We start from the raw sequence: 24,179 nt of genomic DNA on the forward strand, positions 1-24,179 counted from the left end.
GGTGGAGAGGATACCCCAAGAGAAGTGGGCGAGGATCTGGGGGTGATCAAGGGAGGCCAAGGGCCACGTGGCTGCTGAGTTGGGGTGGGCAGGGAGGGCATGGGCAGCCAGTCCATGGGGTACACAGAGGGGCTGGAGAGGTGGGGCTCTGAGGGGCCCTGGGGCCAAGCTCTCAGTCAGGACACAGGCTGGGGCAGGACCAGAGACAGGCAGAGGCAGGAATGGGGCCAAGGAATAGGGTCAGTGTGGGGTAGGGCCCCATGCCAGAGGTTAGAGGTCTATCCTAAGGAAGGGGCGGGCCCTGGGCCAGGCATGGGGAAGACGCCAGCACGGCCCCTGGGCAACAGCTACTTGTTCAAAGCCTTCGAGAGGTCACAGGACCCACTAGGGTCAGGAGAGAGGCCCTGGCACCTGGGGCTGGGAGTTCTGGCTAGGCCCTCACCTCCCAGAGTGCCCTCCACCCCACAGAAAATGGGCAGGAAGTGGGTGCTGAGGGCAGCAGGGAAGCCCTGGCTCCAGGTGCTTGGGGCCCGTCCATCACTGTGAGGTGACCTGAGGGCACCTCTGCCCTGGGAAGGCTCCATGCATGTGACCTCCGCATCCCAGAAGGCTGGGTCTGCCTCCCTTGTGCGGGACGGGACTGGACCCAGGAGCGTCCTGTCATTCCCAGGCCCCCCGTCTCCCGGAGATGGCATGGGCTGCCCGCTATTTTGGCACAGGGCCCCACGCTGGTGCACTGCCTGACTCGTCTCCCAGGCACACGGAAAGCCTACACAGCACCCAGCCACGGCCAGGGGCGCAGGGGGCCTCACCTGCATCTTGACGGCGATCACCACGGAGATCAGCTCCTTCTCCAGCTCCTTGAAGACCACCAGCTTCTTCAGAGTCAGGCTGCACAACCTGCAAGGCAACGCACAGCTCAGCCTCGGGGCTCCGTCCTCTCCTCAGAACGTGACCCTGCGCCATCCCAAGACTGTGTCACCCTCGGAGTCTGCACCCCGGAGTACAGGGCAGGGTATGACTGCCTGGGCGGCCCCAGGACCTCACAGGGCTCCCTATGACTGCCTGGACGGCCCCAGGATGTCATGGGCTCCAAGACATCACCCCGGCCGTCCCTGCACATGGCGGGTGCCCCTCAGCATCCATTGGCTGGCGGGCCAGAGGTCTCATCTCCTGAAGGCCCCTGAGGGTTAGCCTCCCTCCCATGGAACTCACTCAGTGTGGGCCTGTGGACAGGCAAGTAGGAGGGATGATGGGCCACAAAGAGAAGATCTGAGAGTCCTGAGCCAGCTCCCAGCTGTGAGAGCACAGGCCTCCCCTCTCCCACGGCCCCAGGCTCAGCCTCCCCCAGTCCTGCCCACCCCAGGCCCCCCTGCCCATGGCTGGGATACGCTTTCCCCCAACCTTCCTTCTGTTCATTTCACCTCTGCCATTCTGTCCTGAGGCCACAGGAGTCCTGGAGACGCCAGGGACAGTCTGAAGGACACACCCACAGTGACCAGGGCTCTGTCCCTGGGGAGTGGAAGGGTGTAGACCCAACCCTCCACTCTGCCTAGTGGTGCCCTGTGTGAACACGCATCTCCCCAGGGCATGTGCCGTACACATGCCGGGGCCCCAAATCCATCCAGTGAAGATGCCCAAACCAGCCCCCACCGCCTGAAGGTGTGTGGGTGCAACGCCCGCACTGGCAAGCTTTCCAGAAACTTTGGCACAGCTGTCTTTGAAGCTTGGCTCATTTTTCTTCTTGCTCAGGACAGTGGAAGGGTGAAGGCACCACCATCCAGGCAGGGATGGCACTGCCTGCCCCACCTGGCTTCAGGCTCCAAGACCAACAAGTTCTGAGTGGCTGTGTCTGTGCTGAGGACACTTTCCCTTGGGGAAGTCTGGACTTGTGGCACCCACCTCCCGGGCTGGTGCTTGGCCCTCAAAGTATGAATGTAAAACACCAGAACAGGCACCGGACACAGCTAGGCCACGGAACGCAGCACCCACAGTGGCTGCCACGTGCTTCCGTCTCCACCCCTGGGCATTGGGTGTGGACATGGAGGTGGGGAGGCAGGCCCTTCCGGCACACGTCCCTGCACCCAGCAGCGGGAGCACTGGCTGGATACAGCCTGTGTATGACTGCCTGGGCGGCCCCAGGACGTCACGGGGCTTCCTGAGCACCTGTCAACCCATTTGTAAAATGGAGACCACGGAGACCCCACTCCCATCCTGGATGCTCAGGTGATGATGGCGATACCGTCTACACTCCACTGAGCTGAGAGAAATCAAGGGGCAGACATCAGAGCTCCCTGGTGGGACGCGCCTGACTCGACAGCAGGGCAGCAGGTGCAGCGGGGACGGCGGACGGTGGGCAGCAGGGGAGCCGTGCAGGCGGTGGGGGAGCCGTGCAGGCGGTGGGGGAGCCGTGCAGGCGATGGGGGAGCCGTGCAGGCGGGGTGGGGAAGACATGCGGGCAGGCGGGGTGGGGAAGACAGGCGGGCAGGCGGTGGGGGAGCCGTGCACGTGGTGGGGGAGCCGTGCAGGCGGTGGGGGAGCCGTGCAGGCGGTGGGGGAGCCGTGCACGTGGTGGGGGAGCCGTGCAGGCGGTGGGGGAGCCGTGCAGGTGGTGGGGGAGCCGTGCAGGCGGTGGGGGAGCCGTGCAGGTGGGGGTGGGGAAGACATGCGGGCGGCAGTGGGGAGCAGCAGTGTGGGCAGGGGTAAGGGAGCCGTGCAGGCAGGGCCACGGGGTGCTCTCCGCAGACAGAGCTGCAGACGAGAGCAGGGCCTGACGGCCACCAAAGTCACCAGCCGGGCTGTGTGATCCTGCATGGGACCAAGTCATGCACAGGGCGGCCTGTTCCAAACAAGATCGGGTCAGTGTAGCTCACAGAGCACAGGACTGACCCAGAAACGAGTCTGCATTCCAACACCAGGAGACGGACCTACCCAGGTCAGATGTTTTATTTTTCTGAGTTCCAAGTTAGATGATTTTAAGTCCAGCTTTTTAGGTAAGCAGGCATGGAGCTTAAACAATGAGCATGACGAGCCTGTCTACTACAGACATCGCTGTCAGAGTCCCTCCAGTCATTTTCGAGCTGCGGTCAGACCGTCCACTGTCGCCCGTCAGTGTCTGTGTGCACAAGGTGTACTCCGAGGCCACCGGTGAGCTTTAAAGTCATTCTCATACTCAGTATATCACAAAATAAGTCAGGCATTAAGTCAGTCTCCTAGGACTTGGCAGAAGCACTGAACGGCCTGGCCTGAGGGGGCACTCCTCCCACAGGGACCCTCGCCCTGGCTCCACCCCACTCCATTGGGGCTGCCCAGATTCCCATAGACTCTCTCTTACTGAACAAAATGCAAGAGGAAAAAAGATAGAGGAGACAGACAAAGCGAGAGGTGACATGAACCAAGACAGACCATATGCTGGGTCACACCACAAATTCTTCACAAACACAAAAGAACTGATATCATACAAAGAACACGTTCTCTGACCAAAATGGCATTAGACTAGCAATCTATCACAGAAAGATGGTGGGGAAATTCACAACTGCTTGGGAAACTAAAAATCATGGCCCTCAATAACCTACGGATCAAAGGAAGTCTCAAAGGAAATCAGAGAACACTCCGAATGGCACAGAAATGAAAACGTAGCATGTCACATCTGCCAGGTGCAGCTAAAGCAGTGCTGAAATGAGAATTTATAGCATTAAGTGCTTATGTCAGAAAAGAAAACAGATTCAAATACACAATCTAAAGATTCCTTTTTTTTTTTCTGAGACGGAGTCTCACTCTGTCGCCCAGGCTGGAGTGCAGTGGCGCGATCTCGGCTCACTGCAAGCTCTGCCTCCTGGATTCACGCCATTCTCCTGCCTCAGCCTCCTGAGTAGCTAGGACCACAGGCGCCCACCACCACGCCTGGCTAATTTTTTGTATTTTTAGTAGAGACGGGGTTTCACCATGTTAGCCAGGGTGGTCTCGATCTCCTGACCTTGTGATCCACCCGCCTCGGCCTCCCAAAGTGCTGGGATTACAGGCGTGAGCCACCGCGCCCGGCCAGATTCCATCTGCTTTGAGATGGAGTCTCGCTGTGTCTCCATCTCCAGGCTGGAGTGCAGTGGCACGATCTCAGCTCACTGCAACCTCCACCTCCCAGGTTCAAATAATTACAGGCGTGTACTACCATGCCCAGCTAATTTTTTATATTTTTGGTAGAGACAGGATTTCACCATGTTGGCCAGGCTGGTCTCGAACTCCTGACCTCAGATGATCCACCCACCTCAGCCTCCCAAAGTGCTGGGATTACTGGGCCACTGCGCCCAGCCCTAAGGTTCCATCTTAAGAAACTAGAAGAGCATATTAAACCCCAAGTAAGCAAAAGGAAGGACATTAAAATGATAAAGAGGTGAAAATAGATAAACAATTAATAAAACCAAATGCTAGTTCTTTGGGAAGATGAATAAAATTCATAATACCTCGGCGGGCGCGGTGGCTCAAGCCTGTAATCCCAGCACTTTGGGAGGCCGAGGCGGGCGGATCATGAGGTCAGGAGATCGAGACCATCCTGGCTAACACGGTGAAACCCCGTCTCTACTAAAAAATACAAAAAGCTAGCCGGGCAAGGTGGCAGGCGCCTGTAGTCCCAGCTACTCGGGAGGCTGAGGCAGGAGAATGGCGTAAACCCGGGAGGCGGAGCTTGCAGTGAGCTGAGATCCGGCCACTGCACTCCAGCCTGGGTGACAGAGCGAGACTCCATCTCAAAAAAAAAAAAAAAAAAAAAATTCATAATACCTCTACCCAAACAAAGAAGAAAGTAGACAAAAGTTGCCATTATCAGAAGTACAAGAAAGAAAGAACGATAGAAGTTACAGACTACTGGAAAATACTATGAACAACTTCACGAATAAAAATTTCACTACTTTGATAAAATATACCGATTTTCATTAATTTTCATTTCCCTAGAAAGCCACAAACTACTAACACTCACCATGATGAAACAGATAGCTGGTATACTCTTATACCTATTAAATAAATTGAATTAATAGTTTGAAAATTTCTGGGCTGGGCGCAGTGGCTCATACCTGTAATCCCAGCTCTTTAGGAGGCCAAGGTGGGCGGATCACTTGAGGTCGGGAGTTCGAGACCAGCCTGGCCAACATGGTGAAACCCCATCTCTACTAAAAATACAAAATTAGACAGGCATGGTGGCGCATGCCTGTAATTCCAGCTACTCAGGAGGCTGAGGCAGGAGAATCGCTTGAACCGGGGAGGCAGAGGTTGTAGTGAGCCGAGACTGTACCACTGCACTCCACTTTGGGAGACAGAGTGAGACTGTGTCTCAAAAACAAATTAATTAATTAATAATTAATTAAATCTTCCAAAAAAAAAAAAACCTCCAGGCAAATTCAACAGTATATTAAAAGCAGAGGCAGGGCAGGGTGGCTCATGCCTGTAATCCCAGCACTTTGGGAAGCTGAGGTGGGTGGATCACTTGAGCCCAGGAGTTTGAGATCAGCCAGGGTACACAGGGAGACCCTGTCTCTACACAAAATACAAAAATTAGCCAAGTATGGCAGCACACATCTGCAGTCTCAGCTGCAGGTTGCCCAGGCCTGGTCTCGAACTCCTGGCCTCGAGTGATCCGCCCACCTTGGCCTCCCAAAGTGCTGGGATTACAGGTATGAGCCACCATGCCCGGCCGCAGATCACATATTTGACACAAATTTTATCCAGAATATGTAAATATATGAACTCTCAGAACTCAACAATATGAAAACAAACAACCTAATAAAAAGTGAGAAAATTAGTGGGCATGGTGGCGGGCGCCTGTAATCCCAGCTACTCCAGAGGCTGAGGCAGGGGAATTGCTTGAACCAGGGAGGTGAAGGTTGCAGTGAGCTGAGGTCGCGCCACTGCACTCCAGCCTGGTTGACAGAGCAAGACTCCATCTCATAAAAAAAAAAAAAAAGTAAGCAAAATATTTGAACAGACGTTTCACCAGAAAAGATACATTGATAGCAAATGAACACATGAAAAGATGCTTAAAACTATTAGTTATTACAGAAATGCAAATTAAAACCAAAGGAGATACCAACTACACCTATTAGAATGGCTTAAAACACACAAAAAATAAAAAAAGCTAATACCAAGTGCTGGTGAGGAGGCAAAACCACGGGGACTTCCACACACTCCAAACGCGCAGCACGCCACATGGCAGTCACTGCAAAGCCGTTTGGCAGCTTCTTACTAAGTTAAACATACAGGACCCGGCAATCCTACCCCTTGGAACTGGGCCAAGGGAAATAAAAGCATGTGTCCCTACAAAGATCTGTAATGCAGAGATCTCTAACAGCAGTTCTATTCATAACTGCCACCCACTGCAAACCCAGATGTCCTTCACGCAGAGACAAGGACATTTTGGCACACCGAGCAACGGAATACGACTCAGCAACAACTAGGAATGGATCACTGACACACAATAGGATGGATCTCAAAGGCATCGTGCTGAGTGAGAGACGCCCGTGTCGAGAGGTCACACACCATTTTTGTCCATCTCTATGGCACTCTGGAAAGGGCAGAGCTGGAGAGACAACGCCAGGTCAGCAGGGCGGGTGGCTGCTGGGCACTGGGTGGCTGCTGGGGACTGTTTTGGGTGGACTGCCCAGTGTTCTGTGCCTGGTTGTGTGGTGGATGTTAAGCTCAGAGCTGCATACCGAAAAAAGGTGTGAGGGGTGAACCTTTACCATAACAATAATGTCTTTTTTTTTTTTTTTTTTTTTTAGACAGAGTCTTGCTCTGTTTTGTGCAGTGGTGCGATCTTGGCTCACTGTAGCCTCTGCCTCCCAGGTTCAAGCAATTCACCTATCTCAGCCTTCTGAGTAGCTGGGACTACAGGCGTGCACCACCACACCCAGCTAATTTTTTGTATTTTTACTAGAGACGGGGTTTCATCATGTCGGCCAGGCTGGTTTTGAACTCCTGATCTCAAGTGATCTACCCACCTCGGCCTCCCAAAGTGCTAGGATTCCAGGCATAAGCCACTGCACCTGGTCTACCAGATGATACTTTCAAAGTTTTTGTTTTATTAAAGACTGCCACAAGACACATATCAACCAATTGCAAACAAGAAGCTCTACTGTGGCTGGGCACAATCACACATGTAATCCCGGTACTTTGGGAGGCCAAGGCAGGTAGATTTCTTGAGGCCAGGAGTTCGAGACCAGCCTGACCAACATGGCGAAACCCTGTCTCTACAAAAAAATACAAAAATTAGCTGGATGTGGTGGAGTGCACCTGCAGTCCCCCCACCTGCAGGAGGCTGAGGTGGGAGGATCACCTGAGCCCAGGAGTTGGAGGCTGCAGTGAGCTGTGATCGCACCACTGCACTCCAGCCTGGGTGACAGAGGATGCTGTCACACACACACATACACACACACACACACACACACACACACAGAGGCAGCAGCCTGGATCCTCCTGTGGGTGAACTAATTGTAAACAAACAAATCCATGAGAGGCATTTGGGGGCAGTGGGCAGGGTACTGCAAGACTTCCCTTCCTCACCACTCAGGCTTCCACATTTTTGTCTAGAAGCTCACATTCCTTACATTTGGTTGACCGGCGCTCAGCATCCACACAGCACAGCCCAGTGCCCCCTCCCCCAAGATTCCTGTCACAAAAACAGCAGGCTATGGCTCCCCATCCCTAGGGAGGGGCTCTCTCTGCACACTTGGAAGGAGAAAGTCGCAGCTCATGGTCCTGCAGTAGACAGATCCTGCTCAAGGGGGACGTGGTTGCCCCTCTCAGGCCTGTCTCTGCTGTCACTACACACAGCTACAGCCACCGTGCAAACACTGAAAGAATAAAAAGCTCCAGGCTGGGCGCGGTGGCTCAAGCCTGTAATCCCAGCACTTTGGGAGGCCGAGACGGGCGGATCACGAGGTCAGGAGATCGAGACCATCCTGGCTAACATGGTGAAACCTCGTCTCTACTAAAAATACAAAAAAAAAAAAACTAGCCGGGCGAGGTGGCGGGTGCCTGTAGTCCCAGCTACTTGGGAGGCTGAGTCAGGAGAATGGCGTAAACCCGGAAAGGCGGAGCTTGCAGTGAGCTGAGATCCAGCCATTGCACTCCAGCCTGGGCGACAGAGCGAGACTCTGTCTCAAAAAAAAAAAAAAAAAAAAGAATAAAAAGCTCCAGCCTGGGCAACACGGCAAGACTCTGTCTCTAAAACATAAATAAATAAAATAAGGAATAAAAAGAATCATTTGCATTCAGAAACTGTGCAGATAAACAAAACATGTTATTGGCTTATTATCCACTGTTGGTTCTGAGAGTGAGGCCTAAAGGTTTGCCTAGGCCAGGTGCACCACACTTGGCCCTGAGAAAATCATAACAAAGACACCAGAAAACCTACAGAGGACGATTCATCACCAGCCTGCCACTGTGTTCAGGACACCTTGCAGCTGTAATAGATTCAACAGCAACGAAAGAAGAGCAAAGCGTATTTTAAAAACAAGTCAATATAAAATAAAATCACAGTGACAGCTGGAAACTCAATGCTCACATCCGAGACAACTTTTGAATACCCACAGTGTTATCTCTTTCCTCTTTTACTGTGTCTGCTCGAAATAGAAGAAAAGAGCCAACATGAATCTGAACCCTAGAGGAGGCTTGGGTTCTGTTTCTGACAGAGAGAAGCGAGAGGCACACAGGAAAAGTTCAGATACACAAAACCTACAGGCCTCCAACAAGAATGAGCAAATGTTCTCCACACTTGGGATCTGTTTAAAGAAATAAAGGGACCCGACCACAGAAATGCACTGTGTGCTCTGCACGCCAGCCCTGTTTCTTCCCCTCTGCAGGCACTGCAGGCCTCAGAAGCGTGTGCCTTTATGCGTGGGCGAGACGGCCAGCCGTCTCCAAGCTCCGTTCTCCAGCCCCCTGCCCCTTGGTAGCGAGCCTCCCCACGCTAGCTGGGTGACGGCTGCCCGGCCAGAGAGAAGGCAAGGGTGCTGAGCAAGCAGCCCCACCAGGGGCCCTGAGCAGAGGCAGCAGGCTCACCCCGGCAGGAGGCTCTGCCCACTCCTTTCACACTGGCTGCAAGGGCAGATCCCAGGCACCACCACGGACCCAGAGGCAGAAGCCAAGCCAAGGACAGGAGATGTCCCTGGCCAGCCCTGGACCACGGACACCTGCACCACTCCACAGGCAGCAGGAAGCACCACCAGCCCAGCCAGCCCTTCATTCCTGGCTCTGGTGCAGAAAAGTCACCTGTGGTCTAGACTAGAGGTCCCTAACCCCTGGGATGGGTTCCTGGCCTGTCAGGAACTGGCTGCACAGCAGGAAATGAGCACTGGGGAGCGAGCATCCCCACCTGAGCTCCGCCTCCTGTCAGGTCAGTGGGGCATCAGGTGTCACAGGAGAACCCTGCTGTAACTGTACATGAGAGGGATCTAGGCTGCATACTCCTACGAGAATCCGATGCCTGATGATTGGCGGTGGGACCGTTTCACTGGAAACCATTCCCATCACCGTCTGTGGAAAAAACTGGTTCCACAAAACTGGTTCCTGGGGGCAGAAATGGGGACCGCTGCTTTAACTCATCCCACTCCCCGCTTTGGTCCTCCCGCTTTCTCACGAGATTAGTCATCCATTTGGAGTTGTTGTGTGTGTGTTGTGAGTGACTGCATTTTGTTTCCTACATGAATGTCCAATTATCACCAAACCATTTACCTAAAAGCATATCCTTTTCTCACGGATGAATGAGACCATTTCTGAAGCACACTATGATCGTGTGTTTCTGCTGGTACATTCCATAGTCATTGTTTACACTTCTGCCAATTCCATATTGTTTTAACTAGCATAACTAATTTAAATAAATTTGTATCTGCTAAGGGTAATACTCCTTCTTAGCCAGACGCAGTGGCTCACACTTGTAATCTCAACACTTTGGGAGGCCAAGACGGGTGGATCACCTGAGCCCAGGAGTTCAAGACCAGCCTGGGCAACATGGTGAAACCCCATCTCTACAAAAAATACAAAAATTGGCTGGATGTGGTGGCTCACGCCTCTAATCCTGGGACTCTGGGAGGCTGACGTGGGCAGATCACCTGAGGTCAGGAGTTCGAAACCAGCCTGGCCTACATGGCAAAACCCCTCTCTACTAAAAATACAAAAATTAGCCTGGCGTGTTTGCTACTTTACTAAGCTTTTCCAACCAGCTTCTGGCTTTTGTTCATATTCAGTTAAGACTTGTTCTTTGTCATCTCCATTCCTTTTTTTTTTTTTTTTAATAGAGACAGAATCTTGCTCTGTCACCCAGGCTAGAGGTGCAATCACAGCTCACTGCAGCCTTGAACCCCTGTGCTCAGGAGATCCTCTCCCTTAGGCCTCCCAAAGTGCTAGGATTACAGGCATGAGCCACCACACCTGGCCCTGCTGGTCTGCTCTTCTTCTTCTTCTTTTCTTTGGAGATGGAGTTTTGCTCTTGTCGCCCAGGCTGGAGTGCAGTGGCATGATCCTGGCTCACTGCAACCTCTGCCTCCCGGGTTCAAGTCATTCTTCTGCCTCAGCCTCCCAAGTAGCTAGGACTACAGGTTCACACCACCACACCCAGCTAATTTTTGTATTTTCAATAGAGATAGGGTTTTCCCATGTTGGCCAGGCTGGTCTCGAACTCCTGACCTCAAGTGGTCCCCCAACCTTGGCCTCCCACAGTGCTAGGGTTACAAGCATGAGCCACCACACCCAGCCCTGCTGGTCTTTTCGAAGCACCTGATCTCTGTGAGTGGCAGTGGAATAGCGTCCCCCACTTTCCATCCTTGGCAGCATTCAATTAGCTGTAGGAACCACCATAAACATCAGGGGCCAAAGTGACAGCCACGGGTCCCCAGGAACTCGCAGAGCAGGGGCCGAGGAGCACCTCTGAAGTCAGCCTGGGTTGGTCAACTAAGTCACAGAGGTGCCCTCGGCCCAGATGCCTGGATACCTGCAGTCAGCTGAAGGCAGCAGTGGGAACCTCTGGTTGTGGGGCCAGGCTCAGAGGAGAGCAGCTGGGCGGGTGGAAGGAGGGGAGAGAGTAGGAAGACAGGGAGGCAGGAGGGAGGAAGAAGAGCGGGGAGATGGCACCATGAAGCCAGGGAATTCCAAGGGCCTTCAACAGACAGCAGGACCTCTGCTGGCTCGCCACTCTAGAGCTGTTCTTTCCTGGCGGATGCCTGGGGACCCAGTGGCATGGGGCACTGCTAGGCCTGGGCACCTGAGGTCAGGGGACAGTCATGCAGGAGGTCACAGGCACATGGTCACGGTCAGGGTGGATGGACACCTGGCCCTGGGGCAGATGACCTGGGAATGGGAGGTGAGGGTGGGCAGGGCCCTCCCTCCAGGGTCACTCTGAAAACCCAGCAAGGGTCACACTGGCCCTGGAGGACCCAGAATCCTGCAGAGCCCCCAGGGGCCTGGGGTGAGCGAGCTGTGGCAGGTCAATAGGTCAGGGGAGGCCAAGGGACAAGGTGGGAAAGGAAAGACAGCAGAGGAGAAACACCCCTGGGAATGCCCCGCCCTGCCCCTCGGCAGGGACTTCCGGGAGAAGGCAGGCACCACATCCCAGCACCCCAGTTTTTATGAGTCACAGAACAAGTGACATTTCAGGAAGGTCAGAGAAACCTGACTCAGCAGAAAGTGCCCCATGTGCGTGCCCTGCAAGGCATTTCCATGTCAGCTGGACGGAGAGCAGCCCACAGCAGGCAGAAGGGGAGGCTGGAAGTCCTCTGCAGGTCACTCCCCCTCCTCCTCCTCCAGGAAACCGGGGCCAGCGCCAGGCCCCAGTCCAAGAACAGACCCCTCAGCCACCAGCCTCAGACGGGGGCAGGGCAGGCCCTCCATGGGTGAGGAGGCCAGAGAGAGCGCAGCCCGGCAGTATGCTCTCTGGGAGACTGAAACCCCCACCCACCCACTCCTGTGTGTGATGCAAACCAGAGACTGGAGGTGGCTCTGCTGCCCCTGGGGGTGCACATGTGGGGGTTGAGGCAGGCACCTGCGTCCCTATGTCCCAACGGAGCAAGGGTGGGTACCCCTTCAAACCACTGACTTCTGGAAGCCTGAGCTAGGACTCTGCATCAGGCTCCCCAGTTTTGTTCAGAGGCACAGAGACCTCGCCCAGGGGTGGGACAGGCTCTCAGGGCAGGTCTGGAGAGGTTCCCATCTCAGGGGCTCAGGGGCGTCCTGGGATTTGGAGACCACTTCCCACTTTGAACAGAAATCCAAAAGGCGAGAGGCCTGAGCTCCTCCCAGGGTTGCCACCCAAGCCCAGGTAGGCATAGCAACGGGCTCAGCCAGCCCCAACTCTGGAGGTGAACACTGGTGCACCCCCTGGCTTTGGGATTTAACTGTTTTTTTCTAGTAGGAAGGTAAATGGTGACAGCCTTATTTTGGAGAACAGCTTGACGATGTCTATTTCTCTTTTTTATTGTGGTAAATATATATAACGTAAAACTTGCCATTTGAACCATTTTTCAGCGTACAGATCAGTGGTACTAAGTGCGTGGACACTGTCGTGCAGCCCTCACCGCCATCCAGCTCAAGAACTCTCTTCACCTTGCGCAACTGAAACTACCCCATCCTACCCCAACTCTCCATCCCACCTTCCCCGGCCCTGCACTCACCATGGCCCCTGCACTCACCATGCTGCACCATCCTGCCTTCCCCGGCCCTGCACTCACCATGCTGCACCATCCCACCTTCCCTGGCCCCTGCACTCACCATGCTGCACCATCCCACCTTCCCTGGCCCCTGCACTCACCATGCTGCACCATCCCGCCTTCCCTGGCCCCTGCACTCACCATGCTGCACCATCCCACCTTCCCCGGCCCCTGCACTCACCATGCTGCACCATCCTACCTTCCCCGGCCCTGCACTCACCATGCTGCACCATCCCACCTTCCCCGGCCCCTGCACTCACCATGCTGCACCATCCTGCCTTCCCCGGCCCCTGCACTCACCATGGCCCCTGCACTCACCATGCTGCACCATCCTGCCTTCCCCAGCCCTGCACTCACCATGCTGCACCATCCCACCTTCCCTGGCCCCTGCACTCACCATGCTGCACCATCCCGCCTTCCCCGGCCCCTGCACTCACCATGCTGCACCATCCCGCTTTCCTCGGCCCCTGCACTCACCATGCTGCACCATCCCGCCTTCCCCGGCCCTGCACTCACCATGCTGCACCATCCCACCTTCCCCGGCCCCTGCACTCACCATGCTGCACCATCCCGCCTTCCCCGGCCCCTGCACTCACCATGCTGCACCATCCCGCCTTCCCCGGCCCCTGCACTCACCATGCTGCACCATCCCGCCTTCCCCGGCCCCTGCACTCACCATGCTGCACCATCCTACCTTCCCCGGCCCCTGCACTCACCATGCTGCACCATCCCGCCTTCCCCGGCCCCTGCACTCACCATGCTGCACCATCCTACCTTCCCTGGCCCCGCACTCACCATGCTGCACCATCCCACCTTCCCCGGCCCCTGCACTCACCATGCTGCACCATCCTGCCTTCCCCGGCCCCTGCACTCACCATGGCCCCTGCACTCACCATGCTGCACCATCCTGCCTTCCCCAGCCCTGCACTCACCATGCTGCACCATCCCACCTTCCCCGGCCCCTGCACTCACCATGCTGCACCATCCTGCCTTCCCCGGCCCTGCACTCACCATGCTGCACCATCCCGCCTTCCCCGCCCCTGCACTCACCATGCTGCACCATCCCGCTTTCCTCGGCCCCTGCACTCACCATGCTGCACCATCCCGCCTTCCCCGCCCCTGCACTCACCATGCTGCACCATCCCGCCTTCCCCGGCCCTGCACTCACCATGCTGCACCATCCCACCTTCCCCGGCCCCTGCACTCACCATGCTGCACCATCCCGCCTTCCCCGGCCCCTGCACTCACCATGCTGCACCATCCCGCCTTCCCCGGCCCCTGCACTCACCATGCTGCACCATCCTGCCTTCCCCAGCCCTGCACTCACCATGCTGCACCATCCCGCCTTCCCCGGCCCCTGCACTCACCATGCTGCACCATCCCGCCTTCCCCGGCCCTGCACTCACCATGCTGCACCATCCCGCTTTCCTCGGCCCCTGCACTCACCATGCTGCACCATCCCGCCTTCCCCGGCCCTGCACTCACCATGCTGCACCATCCCACCTTCCCCGGGCCCTGCACTCACCATGCTGCACCATCCCACCTTCCCCGGCCCCTGCACTCACCATGCTGCACCATCCCGCCTTCCCCGGCCCCTGCACTCACCATGCTGCACCATCCCGCCTTCCCTGGCCCCTGCACTCACCATGCTGCACCATCCCGCCTTCCCCGGCCCCTGCACTCACCATGCTGCACCATCCTGCCTTCCCCGGCCCCTGCACTCACCATGCTGCACCATCCCACCTTCCCTGGCCCCTGCACTCACTATGCTGCACCATCCTACCTTCCCCGGCCCCTGCACTCACCATGCTGCACCATCCTACCTTCTGTCCCCATGAATGCAACGGCTCTAGGGACCTGGCCCAAATGGGATTGTACAGTGCATGTCCTCCTGTAACGGGCTTATTCCACTCAGCACAACATACTCGAGGCCCGTCCACACTGCAGCCTCTGTTTCCTTCCTTTTCAGGGCTAAGTAATACTCCACAGGGTGGAGGGTCACACTGTGCCGAGGGTGAGTGACGCTCTGTGGTGTGGAGGTCACACTGTGCCCACTGAGGGTGACCGACGCTCTGTGGTGTGGAGGTCACACTGTGCCCACTGAGGGTGAGCGACGCTCTGTGGTGTGGAGGTCACACTGTGCCCACTGAGGGTGACCGACGCTCTGTGGTGTGGAGGTCACACTGTGCCCACTGAGGGTGAGCGACGCTCTGTGGTGTGGAGGTCACACTGTGCCCACTGAGGGTGAGCGACGCTCTGTGGTGTGGAGGTCACACTGTGCCCACTGAGGGTGAGCGACGCTCTGTGGTGTGGAGGTCACACTGTGCCCACTGAGGGTGAGCGACGCTCTGTGGTGTGGAGGTCACACTGTGCCCACTGAGGGTGAGCGACGCTCTGTGGTGTGGAGGTCACACTGTGCCCACTGAGGGTGAGCGACGCTCTGTGGTGTGGAGGTCACACTGTGCCCACTGAGGGTGAGTGACGCTCTGTGGTGTGGAGGTCACACTGTGCCTACTTGTCCGTCGAAGGATGGACACAGGCTGCGTCTGTCTCTCAGCCGCCGTGAGTGAGGCTGCTGCGAACACAGGGTGCAGCTCTCCCCTGGAGGCCCCGCTTCAGGGCTCCTGGGTTCTACTGAGAAGTGGAACTGCTGGGTCACACGGGAACTCTGACGGGAACTCTGTGTCTCATTTTCCGAGCGGCTGCCGTCCTGTCCCCTGCAACAGCTGCACCACACTACATTCCCAGCAGCCGTGCACAGGGACCGGCTTTCACTCTGATTAACACTTCTACGAGGAGGCCCTCCCCACAGGGGCCTCCCACAAGCAGGGCCCACAACCCCAGGAAGGAAGGCCAGACTCACCCAACAGCAAAGCACACGCTGGCCCTGCTGCAGCGTGGGGGTGTGTGCTTTCATTCATTCATTCACTGAGCCCCTCTGGGAGGCATCATCCTGCCGCCTGCCCCAGCCCTGTCCTCACTCGCTCCCGCATGGACTCTGGTCACCTGAGGACCCTGACCTCCAGACAGCGGCGTGAACCAAGGTCTCTTCTGTCCTGCCACTCGCCATCACTGCTGGGCTGCATCCTGTGCTTGGCTCAAGGCCTCCTCGAGAGGCTGCGTGACCAACTCTGTGGCCCTGGCATGCAGCCGCACCACTCCCAAGGATAGCACAGAACCCAAGCAGGACAAGGGAGCACTTCACGGATTTCTGAGAAACGCACCGGCACCCAGCTGGCCCTCGAGGCGCACGTCAACCCCACCGCTTTCCTCCAGGCAGGCATGGGGGTGGGGGCGCGCGCAGAGCACAGATGGTTAAGACCCGAGGCAGCTGGTCCCAAACCTGCTGACTGTGTTTTGCTGGAAGGGAAAACTGAGGAGCTTTTGTCTCCAAGAGCTGCCCCCTTGGTGCGGTCGCAAGCCTGCCCGCGTGGGAGCTGGGGCCCTGTGGCGGCAGCTGGCCACACGCGCTCCATACCCTGCTGCCCCTGGGCAGAGGAATGTCACAGGCTGGTGCCCCAAGTGCTCAGCCCACGCCCCGCCATCCCCAGCCTCCAGGTGCCTGCACGGCCATCCTCGCAGCCGGGTCCCAGGGCACCACCATCCTCACGGAGAGAGTTCCACGGGGCTCTCTGCCCCTGCACCGCCAGCACTTACCACCCAGCCAGTCCCAAGAGTCGCCCAGGCGGCCCGGGGTAGCTGCCAGCTCTAGCTAGCCTCACTCAGCTTTCTCCAATGTCCAGCCTTATCTGGACGTGGCTGCTCCCTGCTAATGAGGACAGAAGGTCAGGGTGCCTTCTCAGTGTCGCCGCCGGCCAGCAGTCAGGGCGAAGGTGGCTGCTGTGGAGCGAGAGGTTCAGGCTCAGTCAGGTGCCTGGTGGATGGACTGCACCAAGGGCTGGGACCACTGGGTCTCCAAGCCTCAGCCCAATGAGGGGTCACCTCAGCAGAGGCCAGCCCTGCACATGAGGGAGGGTGAAGAGGTGGTCCCCACCTGCCCCAGAATAGGGAAGGAATGTGATGGTACTGGAGTCAGCGCGCCACAGCCACACCAGGGGCCGGCCAGAGCGTCGCCGCCACACAGCCTCCAGCTACATCAGGCACTGGCCTATGGGGGCCAAGTTGAGCCCAGGGTGCCCCTGGAAGCACCACAGCTCCAGGAACAGCATCTGCCCCACAGCAGAGAGGCCTCCAAGGTGGCTGTGAGGACAATGCTGCAAACACACGTCCGGCCCTCGGCGCTGGGCTCCACCATACCAAGCGTTCCAGCCAGCCTGTGGCAAGGCTGGGAGCTGCCGGCCATTGTCCAAGCTGGGTCCAGCCATCAGGAGACCCTGTCCTCAGACCTGCTGGGCCTGTACTTCTGTCTCAGTCACCCAAAGGCCCAGGGGCCATTCCCTGTTCCTCCACCTCCAGCCCAGCAGTCCCAGGCACAGATATGCAGATGTGCAGCGTGCCTCACCAACAGCTGGAGGGGAACCCCAACCCCATGGAGGGGAGCCCCTCCCAGTTCTGGTCCCACCTCCCATACCGTGCACACACGCTCAAGGCTGCCAGACCAGAGGGGCTCTGGGAAGGGATTCCACAGCTCCCTCCGCAGTGCACGCTCTGGGCTGCACCCCATCTGGGTCCATGCTCAGTGACTTGCATGGCCATGTGCACCTGTGAGCATGACCACAAGCCTGGGCTAACTCAGCTGTGGGCACTACACACACACTGGGCCTCAGGTGGAGCACTACACACACACTGGGCCTCAGGTGGAGCACTACACACACACTGGGCCTCAGGTGGAGCACTACACACACACTGGGTCTCAGGTGGAGCACTCCACACACACTGGGCCTCAGGTGGAGCACTCCACACACACTGGGCCTCAGGTGGAGCACTACACACACACTGGGCCTCAGGTGGAGCACTACACACACACTGGGCCTCAGGTGGAGCACTACACACACACTGGGCCTCAGGTGGAGCACTACACACACACACTGGGCCTCAGGTGGAGCTCTGTGCAGACACTGGGCCTCAGGTAGAGCTCTATGTAGACAGAGGGAAGAGGGTGAGGCCCTGCACATACGTTCTACTGCTCAGGATGGAGCCAGGTCTGGTCTGTGTCAGCCTCAAGGTGGAAACAGCTCTCCCCTTCCCATGCCCTCCTGGCCAGGCTGCCCTGGGGTCAGGTGGGGTCTGTGGGCTGACCCACTTGGCTGGCTGGCGCTGCCTCTGCAGCCAGGGCCCACTCCCTTGGCCCTAGAGTCTGGCAAGAAGAGGTGTCAGGGGAAGGCAGACAGACGGGTCCAGTGCAGGAGGAGACAGGCCGAACAGGCGGGGGCCACTGCCTGCGGGCAGCTGTGCAAGGGAAGCCAGGCAAGGTTCTGAACGAGACAGGCGATCGTGGATCCAGGCCCAGGCCCCCGACACCCCACGACCACCCCCAGGCTGGCCACTCCACATGGCCCCAGGCAGGAAGGGACCTGACAGGTGTCTTCCAGCAGGAATGGGCCCTGCCCAGCAAGGGCGTTTCTATGCAGGGGCTATTTTAGCACAGACGAGGCACAGGCAGGTGCTTGTGACAGCTGGGGGAAGCTCCCAGAACCCCCTCTGGGAAGGCCTGTGGGCCAGGCCTCGCACTGCAGGCCTCCGGGCCAAGCCCCTGTCCTGGGCAGCCCTGCCATGGGCCACAGGCTGTGACTCTCAGTGAGGAGGGTGAGAGGCCAGGCCGGTCACCAGCCCTGGGTCTGCCTGGACCTTTGGGCTGCTTTGCCAAAACCTCCCACCTCCTCCCTCCCTAATGGCCCACGTGGCAAAGGGTGAAGGGTGGGCCTGCAAGAAGGTGTCCCAGGTTTTGGCACTTTCAGTGCTCAGCTTTCCTAAGTGGCCACCACAAGCCCAACGGGTCCCAGGAACATCCCCAGACTGCATGTCACTGGGCCCAGCAAGGCCAGGTCACACAAGCCAGCACCCCAGGGGGCAGCCAGAACCTTCTGCCCAGACACCGTGCCCCCAGTAGGACAGGACACCGTGCCCCCAGTAGGACAGGACGCCAGGGACAGGCTTCCAGGAGAGTCTGTACAGCGCCCCAGGACTGACCAGCCTGTGCTGCAAACAGCTAACACGGCAGCAGCACCGTGGGAACGCCTGCAACGGGGCAGCTTCCCAGTGTAGTGTCCCCGCCTGGGGCAGGCCAGGGGAAGGCAGAACCAGCACCTGCTCTGCACAGGGCACGGATGTGGGCAGGAGGATGACTCCAGCTGTTGGGTGAAGAGAGGGAACCAGGAGCACCTGCAGCAAGAGGTGGTGGGGACTGGCGGGGAACAGGGCCAGGGTGTGTGTGTGCGTGCACGGTGCATGGGTGTGTGCACGTGTGTATGTGCATGAGCGTGTATCTGTCTCTCTCTCTCTCTCTCACAACCCATATCAGTTGGTCTACATGGGCCCAGGCTCAGCCTGCATCCATCCCCAGGGGCCCAACACACGCTCCATAGAGAGGAGAAACCATGATGCCGCCCACGGGAGCAGAGCCCAGGGTGGGGACAGAGCACAGACTGAGCACCCCCACAAAAACGTGGGGGAACGATGGCGGTGGGGGCATGAGACTGTCTCAGATTTCTTCTCTGCCCCACATCAAGAGGGTGCACTTAGGACCAACTTCTTGTTTAGGAATCAAGGCTGCTCCCCTCCAGGGAATCTCAGGAAGGTGTGTGAAACCTCCTGGCCCTTGGGGACAGGAGAGGGACCAGAGGATGGAACTGCTGTCCCGCGGGGGACTCAGACCTCAGAATCCACCTCCTGGGCTCCAGGTCTGTGGACTGCCCACAAGAGGACCAGGCAGAGGCCCGGGACCTGGGCTGTGGTGTCGCAGAGAAGCATGCAGTGCCTGAGGAGGGAGTTCCCACCTGGGAAGAAGTGGGTCAGACACAAAACCTTCCCAACTCAGCCCCAGGCACCGAGCCCCACCTCACTGCCTGTGCCCTCAGCTGTCACAGGCTCAGGGGAGGATCAGCACAGCTTCCCATGGGGGTTCTCACAAACCCAACTGCTTCCTGTGTGGTCTCAGCCCTGGAGGTGGTCGGCCACACAGGCACACCCTGAACATGGCCGAGGGGGCCACCTGCTCCTCTCACTCCCCACTGATATCACCGGCACCAGGCAAAACCCCCGTGCTCCATGCTGTGGGTCTGGGACTAGCCGGCAACATTTCTCAACACAGCCCACAGAGGGCAGGACCACTGGGCTTCCCGGCGCCAGGGAGGGGCTGGGAGGGGCTCCCACGGAAGGAGAAGCAGGCGCGGAGGCACATGCAGCACCGCGGCGAGGCGTAGGACAGTGACCGAGCAGCTTCCACCCAAGGAAGGAGATGCAATGTCTGACTGAGGATTCTTCCAAAACAAGAAGAGAGATGCTTGTATTCAGCGACTCCCAAGGAGGCTCAAAAGCAATGCTAATAACAGATCTTGTTTAGGAATCAAGGCTGCTCCCCTCCAGGGAACCCCAGGAAGGTGTCTGAAACCTACTGGCCCTTGGGGGCAGGAGAGGGACCAAATCAAAATAAAAATGCTAAAAGCAACCACAGAGCATACAGGTGTCCTGCCAGGAACAAGGAGCAGGCTGATCACAGACTCCTCAAAACCACAACAGAGACAAGACAATAAAACAATTGTCAAAGTACTGAGGAGACAAAACTGTCAACCTAGAACGCTGTGATCCCCAGGTATGAGGGGGACAAAAACGCCATCTTCAGGCACTGAAAGATTGAAAGAGCTTCTGAAGGATGTGCTCCAGGAAAACACAAACTATCCTGGGGAAGAGCGGGGCCCCGGGTGAGCAAAGTAGCAGCAAAGTCCCAGTCATCAAAGGCATTGCTGTTTCTCCTGCATTTCAGCTCTCCTACCTTTGGAGGGTGGGAGGGTTGTTGACTATCCTTAAATGTCAACAGGTCTTTCACAGCAAATCAGTAACAGTTAAAAGGACTACAAACCAGATTTCTTGGAGTGGGTAACACAGAAAACTCAGGCCAGGCACAATGGTTCATGCTTGTAATCCCAACACTTTAGGAGGCTGAAATGGGAGGATGACTTGAGCCCCCGAGTTTGAGGCTGCAGGGAGCTATGATCATCCCACTGCACTCTAGCCTGAGCAACAGAGTGAGAACCTGCCTCAAAAATAAAAATAAACTCAATCTTGATCCTTCCTTAATTTCCACGGAGAAAATAACAAAACGTAGCAAAGGAAATGCATAATAAACAGAATCAAAATGATCAAAATGACAGGAATACATGCAACTACATCATCACACAGAAACACAGACTAAACGTGCCAGTTAAAGGCCAACCCAGGTCAGGCGTGGTGGTGGCTCAAGCCTGTAATCCCAGCACTTTGGGAGGCTGAGGCAGGTGGATCACCTGAGATCAGGAGTTCAAGACCAGCCTGGCCAACACGGTGAAACCCCGTCTCTATTAAAAATACAAAAATTAGCTGGGTGTGGTAGCTCATGCCTGTAATCCCAGCTACTCGGGAGGCTGAGGCAGGAGAATCGCTTGAACCCGGGAGGTGGAGGTTGCAGTGAGCCGAGATTGTGCCACTGTACTCCAGCCCAGGCCACAGGGTGAGACTCCGTTTCAAAAAACAAAAAACAAACAAACAAAAGCCAACCCTGGCATTCAACAAAGCTGTTCACCGAGGACCCAGAAAGTTGATGTTACGTGAGCAGGAGATGCTGGCAGAGGCCGCACGGGGCACAGCTGGCACAGAGATGGAGTTGGGAATGCACTTAAGGCAAAAACCAGAATTTGAGGTAAAGGCGAGGACAGAAATGACTGACCACAGGGCACTTGCCAGGAAGCTGAAACAAGACCAGCCCCGGGTACCATGGCGATTGCCTGAGAAAAGACAGGAAATGTGTGGGTGTCGGGTGGGGCCCCAGGACTCTGATGCCAGAGTCCCACGGTGCTCCGTGGAGACAGGGGCGAGGGGTGGTGCTGGTGTGGCCTAGGCTGCACTAGCTGCCACCTTGGGACCTGGGGTCCCGAGAGCAGCCGCACCCCCAGCTGGGTCAGGGCTGGCTGCAGCCCCACTCCCTCCAGGAGGTGAGCATTTCGTGCTCGGAAAGAAAACTCCGCAGCACGGTAACCTTCCTCTGCGTGACCTCGTCTAAGGCAGGACATCTCCACTACAGTGAGCCTCCCAGAACCCATGCGCCCTTCACAACCTCCTGTCCCCGCCTTCCCACACACGGACCCCAGGCTTCTTGGAGGCTCCTGTCCCCGTTCCTTCCCACACACGGACCCCAGGCTTCTTGGATGCTCCAGCTCAACCCTTATTGGTTCTCGCTGAAACCCCCAGCAGGCGTCCAGAGCCCACCCTGTGCCGCCCAGGGCGCCCCAGCTGGGAACTCAGCCCTGGCGTGACGTGCAGACCACAGGGGTGGGTTTCACCTCCCAGCTGTGCTTGGCTCCTGAGCTGGCGCCACGACACCATAGCTCGAGTTCCAGGCCTGGACGCTCCTGCTACACACACCTCGCCCTCCTGGAAGGAGCCTGGTGGTCTCCTCTCCATGAGAAGCAGTACCACATGGCAGAGCTTGCTGCTGCCTGCAGTCCAGGAGCTGATGCACTAGAGCCCTGCAGGGCCTGTTCGCACGTTACTCAGGAAAAGACTCCAGGTGCGCACCTAGACAAGGGGGCTGTCTGGATCTCCCTGAGCCATCACGAGAAGCCCCGCCACCAAGCCCAGAAGGGGCCTGCCACTTGGCTGACACCAGAAGGTGTCCAGAACCCCAGACCCCCACTCTACTGCCCCAAGAGCTCAAGGATCTACAGCATCCTAGACTCTCCCAGAGCTCCCGGAGGCCCTGAGCACCCCCTAGACTGTCGGCCAGTTTGGACCCAGGATGGTGCTGGTGGGGCAGGAGCAGCAGGCAGGTGACAGCAGGCTGGCCCTGGTTCCAGGGACTTCTCTTCTGGGAAAGGCAACAGTTGTCAGGGAGCAAATCTTGAAGTGCCAAGTTGGACACACAGGGCCCGAGGGAAGCCGGGAGAAGACGGGGACAGAGATCACACAGGGCAGCCACAGCCAGGCCCCTGCAAACCACAGGCGCCCCCACAAAGGCCTCTGTGCAGCCCACACTGCTCCTGTACACACGCTCGCTCCACAGCTTCCTCCTCTGCAGACAGATGAGGAGCCCCAGAGGATGCAGCCGGCACCAGGGCCACGGGGTCTCCAGGGCGCAGGGCCAGCCTCCAGGGAGTCCTCCCTCTGATCTCACTCCCAGCACACTCCCCACTGCTCCCCTGAATGAACCCCACAGCAAGGTGGAGAGGATTCATCGAATGCCTAGAGCATCTATAATTCTCTGCTGCCACGAATTTCCCGACTGTGCAGCTCTGAATTCCAACTGACCTCTCTCTCTAGGTCAATAATATGCAAAAGAGGTGCTGCTGGGCCACACCGGCACTGAGGGGCTGCTGCCCTGCCTCGCGACCCTCGGAGGCGACTGCAAAGACACCAGGCAAGAGATTCGCTGGAGTCTTTTTCTCAATGAGTCTAATCTAACAAGGTTTTCTCTTCACTCTTAACGCGAATGGCTAGTTGAAAATCCTAATGATGCTGCTGCCACTGTGCCCTGGGTGTTCAGGTCAGCAGAAAGGTGCTGGGTGCAGGAGCCATGCACCAAGACTAGGGCTGCTGGGAGGCCCGGCCACAGCCGACCCCCAAGTAGTACCTCCAGCAAGTGCGTGGTGCCTGTGGAATATTCCAGCTTCAGGGATGGCGAGCCCAGAGCGCAACTGCTGCCAGTGTCCCCGACAGCAGCCTCTGGGCCCCTGTTCTCTGTGGCCACTCACACTGCTGGGCCCAGCAGCTGGAGCATCTGTGTCCAACTCACAGAGCAGCCATAGCCTGAGCTCCCTCCTCTCCTGAGCTGCTAAGCCCCAGGAAGGCCCGGGGAGGCAGCAGGTGGTGGGCACCAGGTCACCCACTATCGGGTCCCCTTTCTGAAGGGACCACATTCTCCAGGAGGCGAGGTGAGGACAACCCTGGACAGCTGCCTCTTCCCCAGTCAAAGGAAAGCTGGCCACTCCGGGGTTGGGCGCAGGGGGCACGGCCTACGCTCTCTGTCCTTCACGAACTGCACCCCTCTCTTCTCTGCACACCTCCACACCCAGGGAAACACTCAACCTCTGACCAAGAGTCACCCCCTCATCAGTGCTGGAAACTTTCCCAGGGAGTCACTGGAACCACTGCAGGGCCTGGTCCACTGAAGGTGGACGGATCCTGGGGGAGGCACTGTTCTGATAAAATCCCCAGCAAAACCTCGGGTGGTCTGGGCCGGTGAGCCGGGGCTCGGCTGTCAATGGTCCTGCTGTCTGGCTGGGAGTCGCTCAAGCCACAGTGGCAATCTCTGGATAGCATGTTGCTAATTAAAGAAACCTCCAAAACCTTCGATAGCCCGCCAGAGCCAGGTGCAGTCCGAGAACCTGGCCAGCCGCCCTCTGC

At 57.4% G+C, this 24,179-nt stretch overlaps 1 protein-coding gene across 8 annotated transcripts in view; it reads right to left on the minus strand.

The window, feature by feature from the left end:
* PACS2 (phosphofurin acidic cluster sorting protein 2) overlaps nucleotides 1-24,179 on the minus strand; it is an 82,315-nt gene that overhangs the window by 44,242 nt on the left and 13,894 nt on the right. For 7 of the 8 annotated variants that reach the window (XR_004432217.1, XM_033191033.1, XM_033191030.1 and 4 more), the window contains exon 2: nucleotides 813-900. Coding sequence is in view for 7 of the 8 variants with exons in the window: in XM_033191033.1 (XP_033046924.1) it covers nucleotides 813-900 (88 nt within the window). In the remaining variant the exon portion in view is untranslated. Of the gene's footprint in view, nucleotides 1-812; nucleotides 901-2,931; nucleotides 3,194-24,179 lie in introns of those variants that run through there. The other variant, XM_033191035.1, reaches the window with a different exon arrangement.

Source organism: Trachypithecus francoisi, unplaced genomic scaffold (assembly GCF_009764315.1).
Source record: "Trachypithecus francoisi isolate TF-2019V2 unplaced genomic scaffold, Tfra_2.0 Lachesis_group3, whole genome shotgun sequence".
NCBI lineage: Eukaryota > Metazoa > Chordata > Mammalia > Primates > Cercopithecidae > Trachypithecus > Trachypithecus francoisi.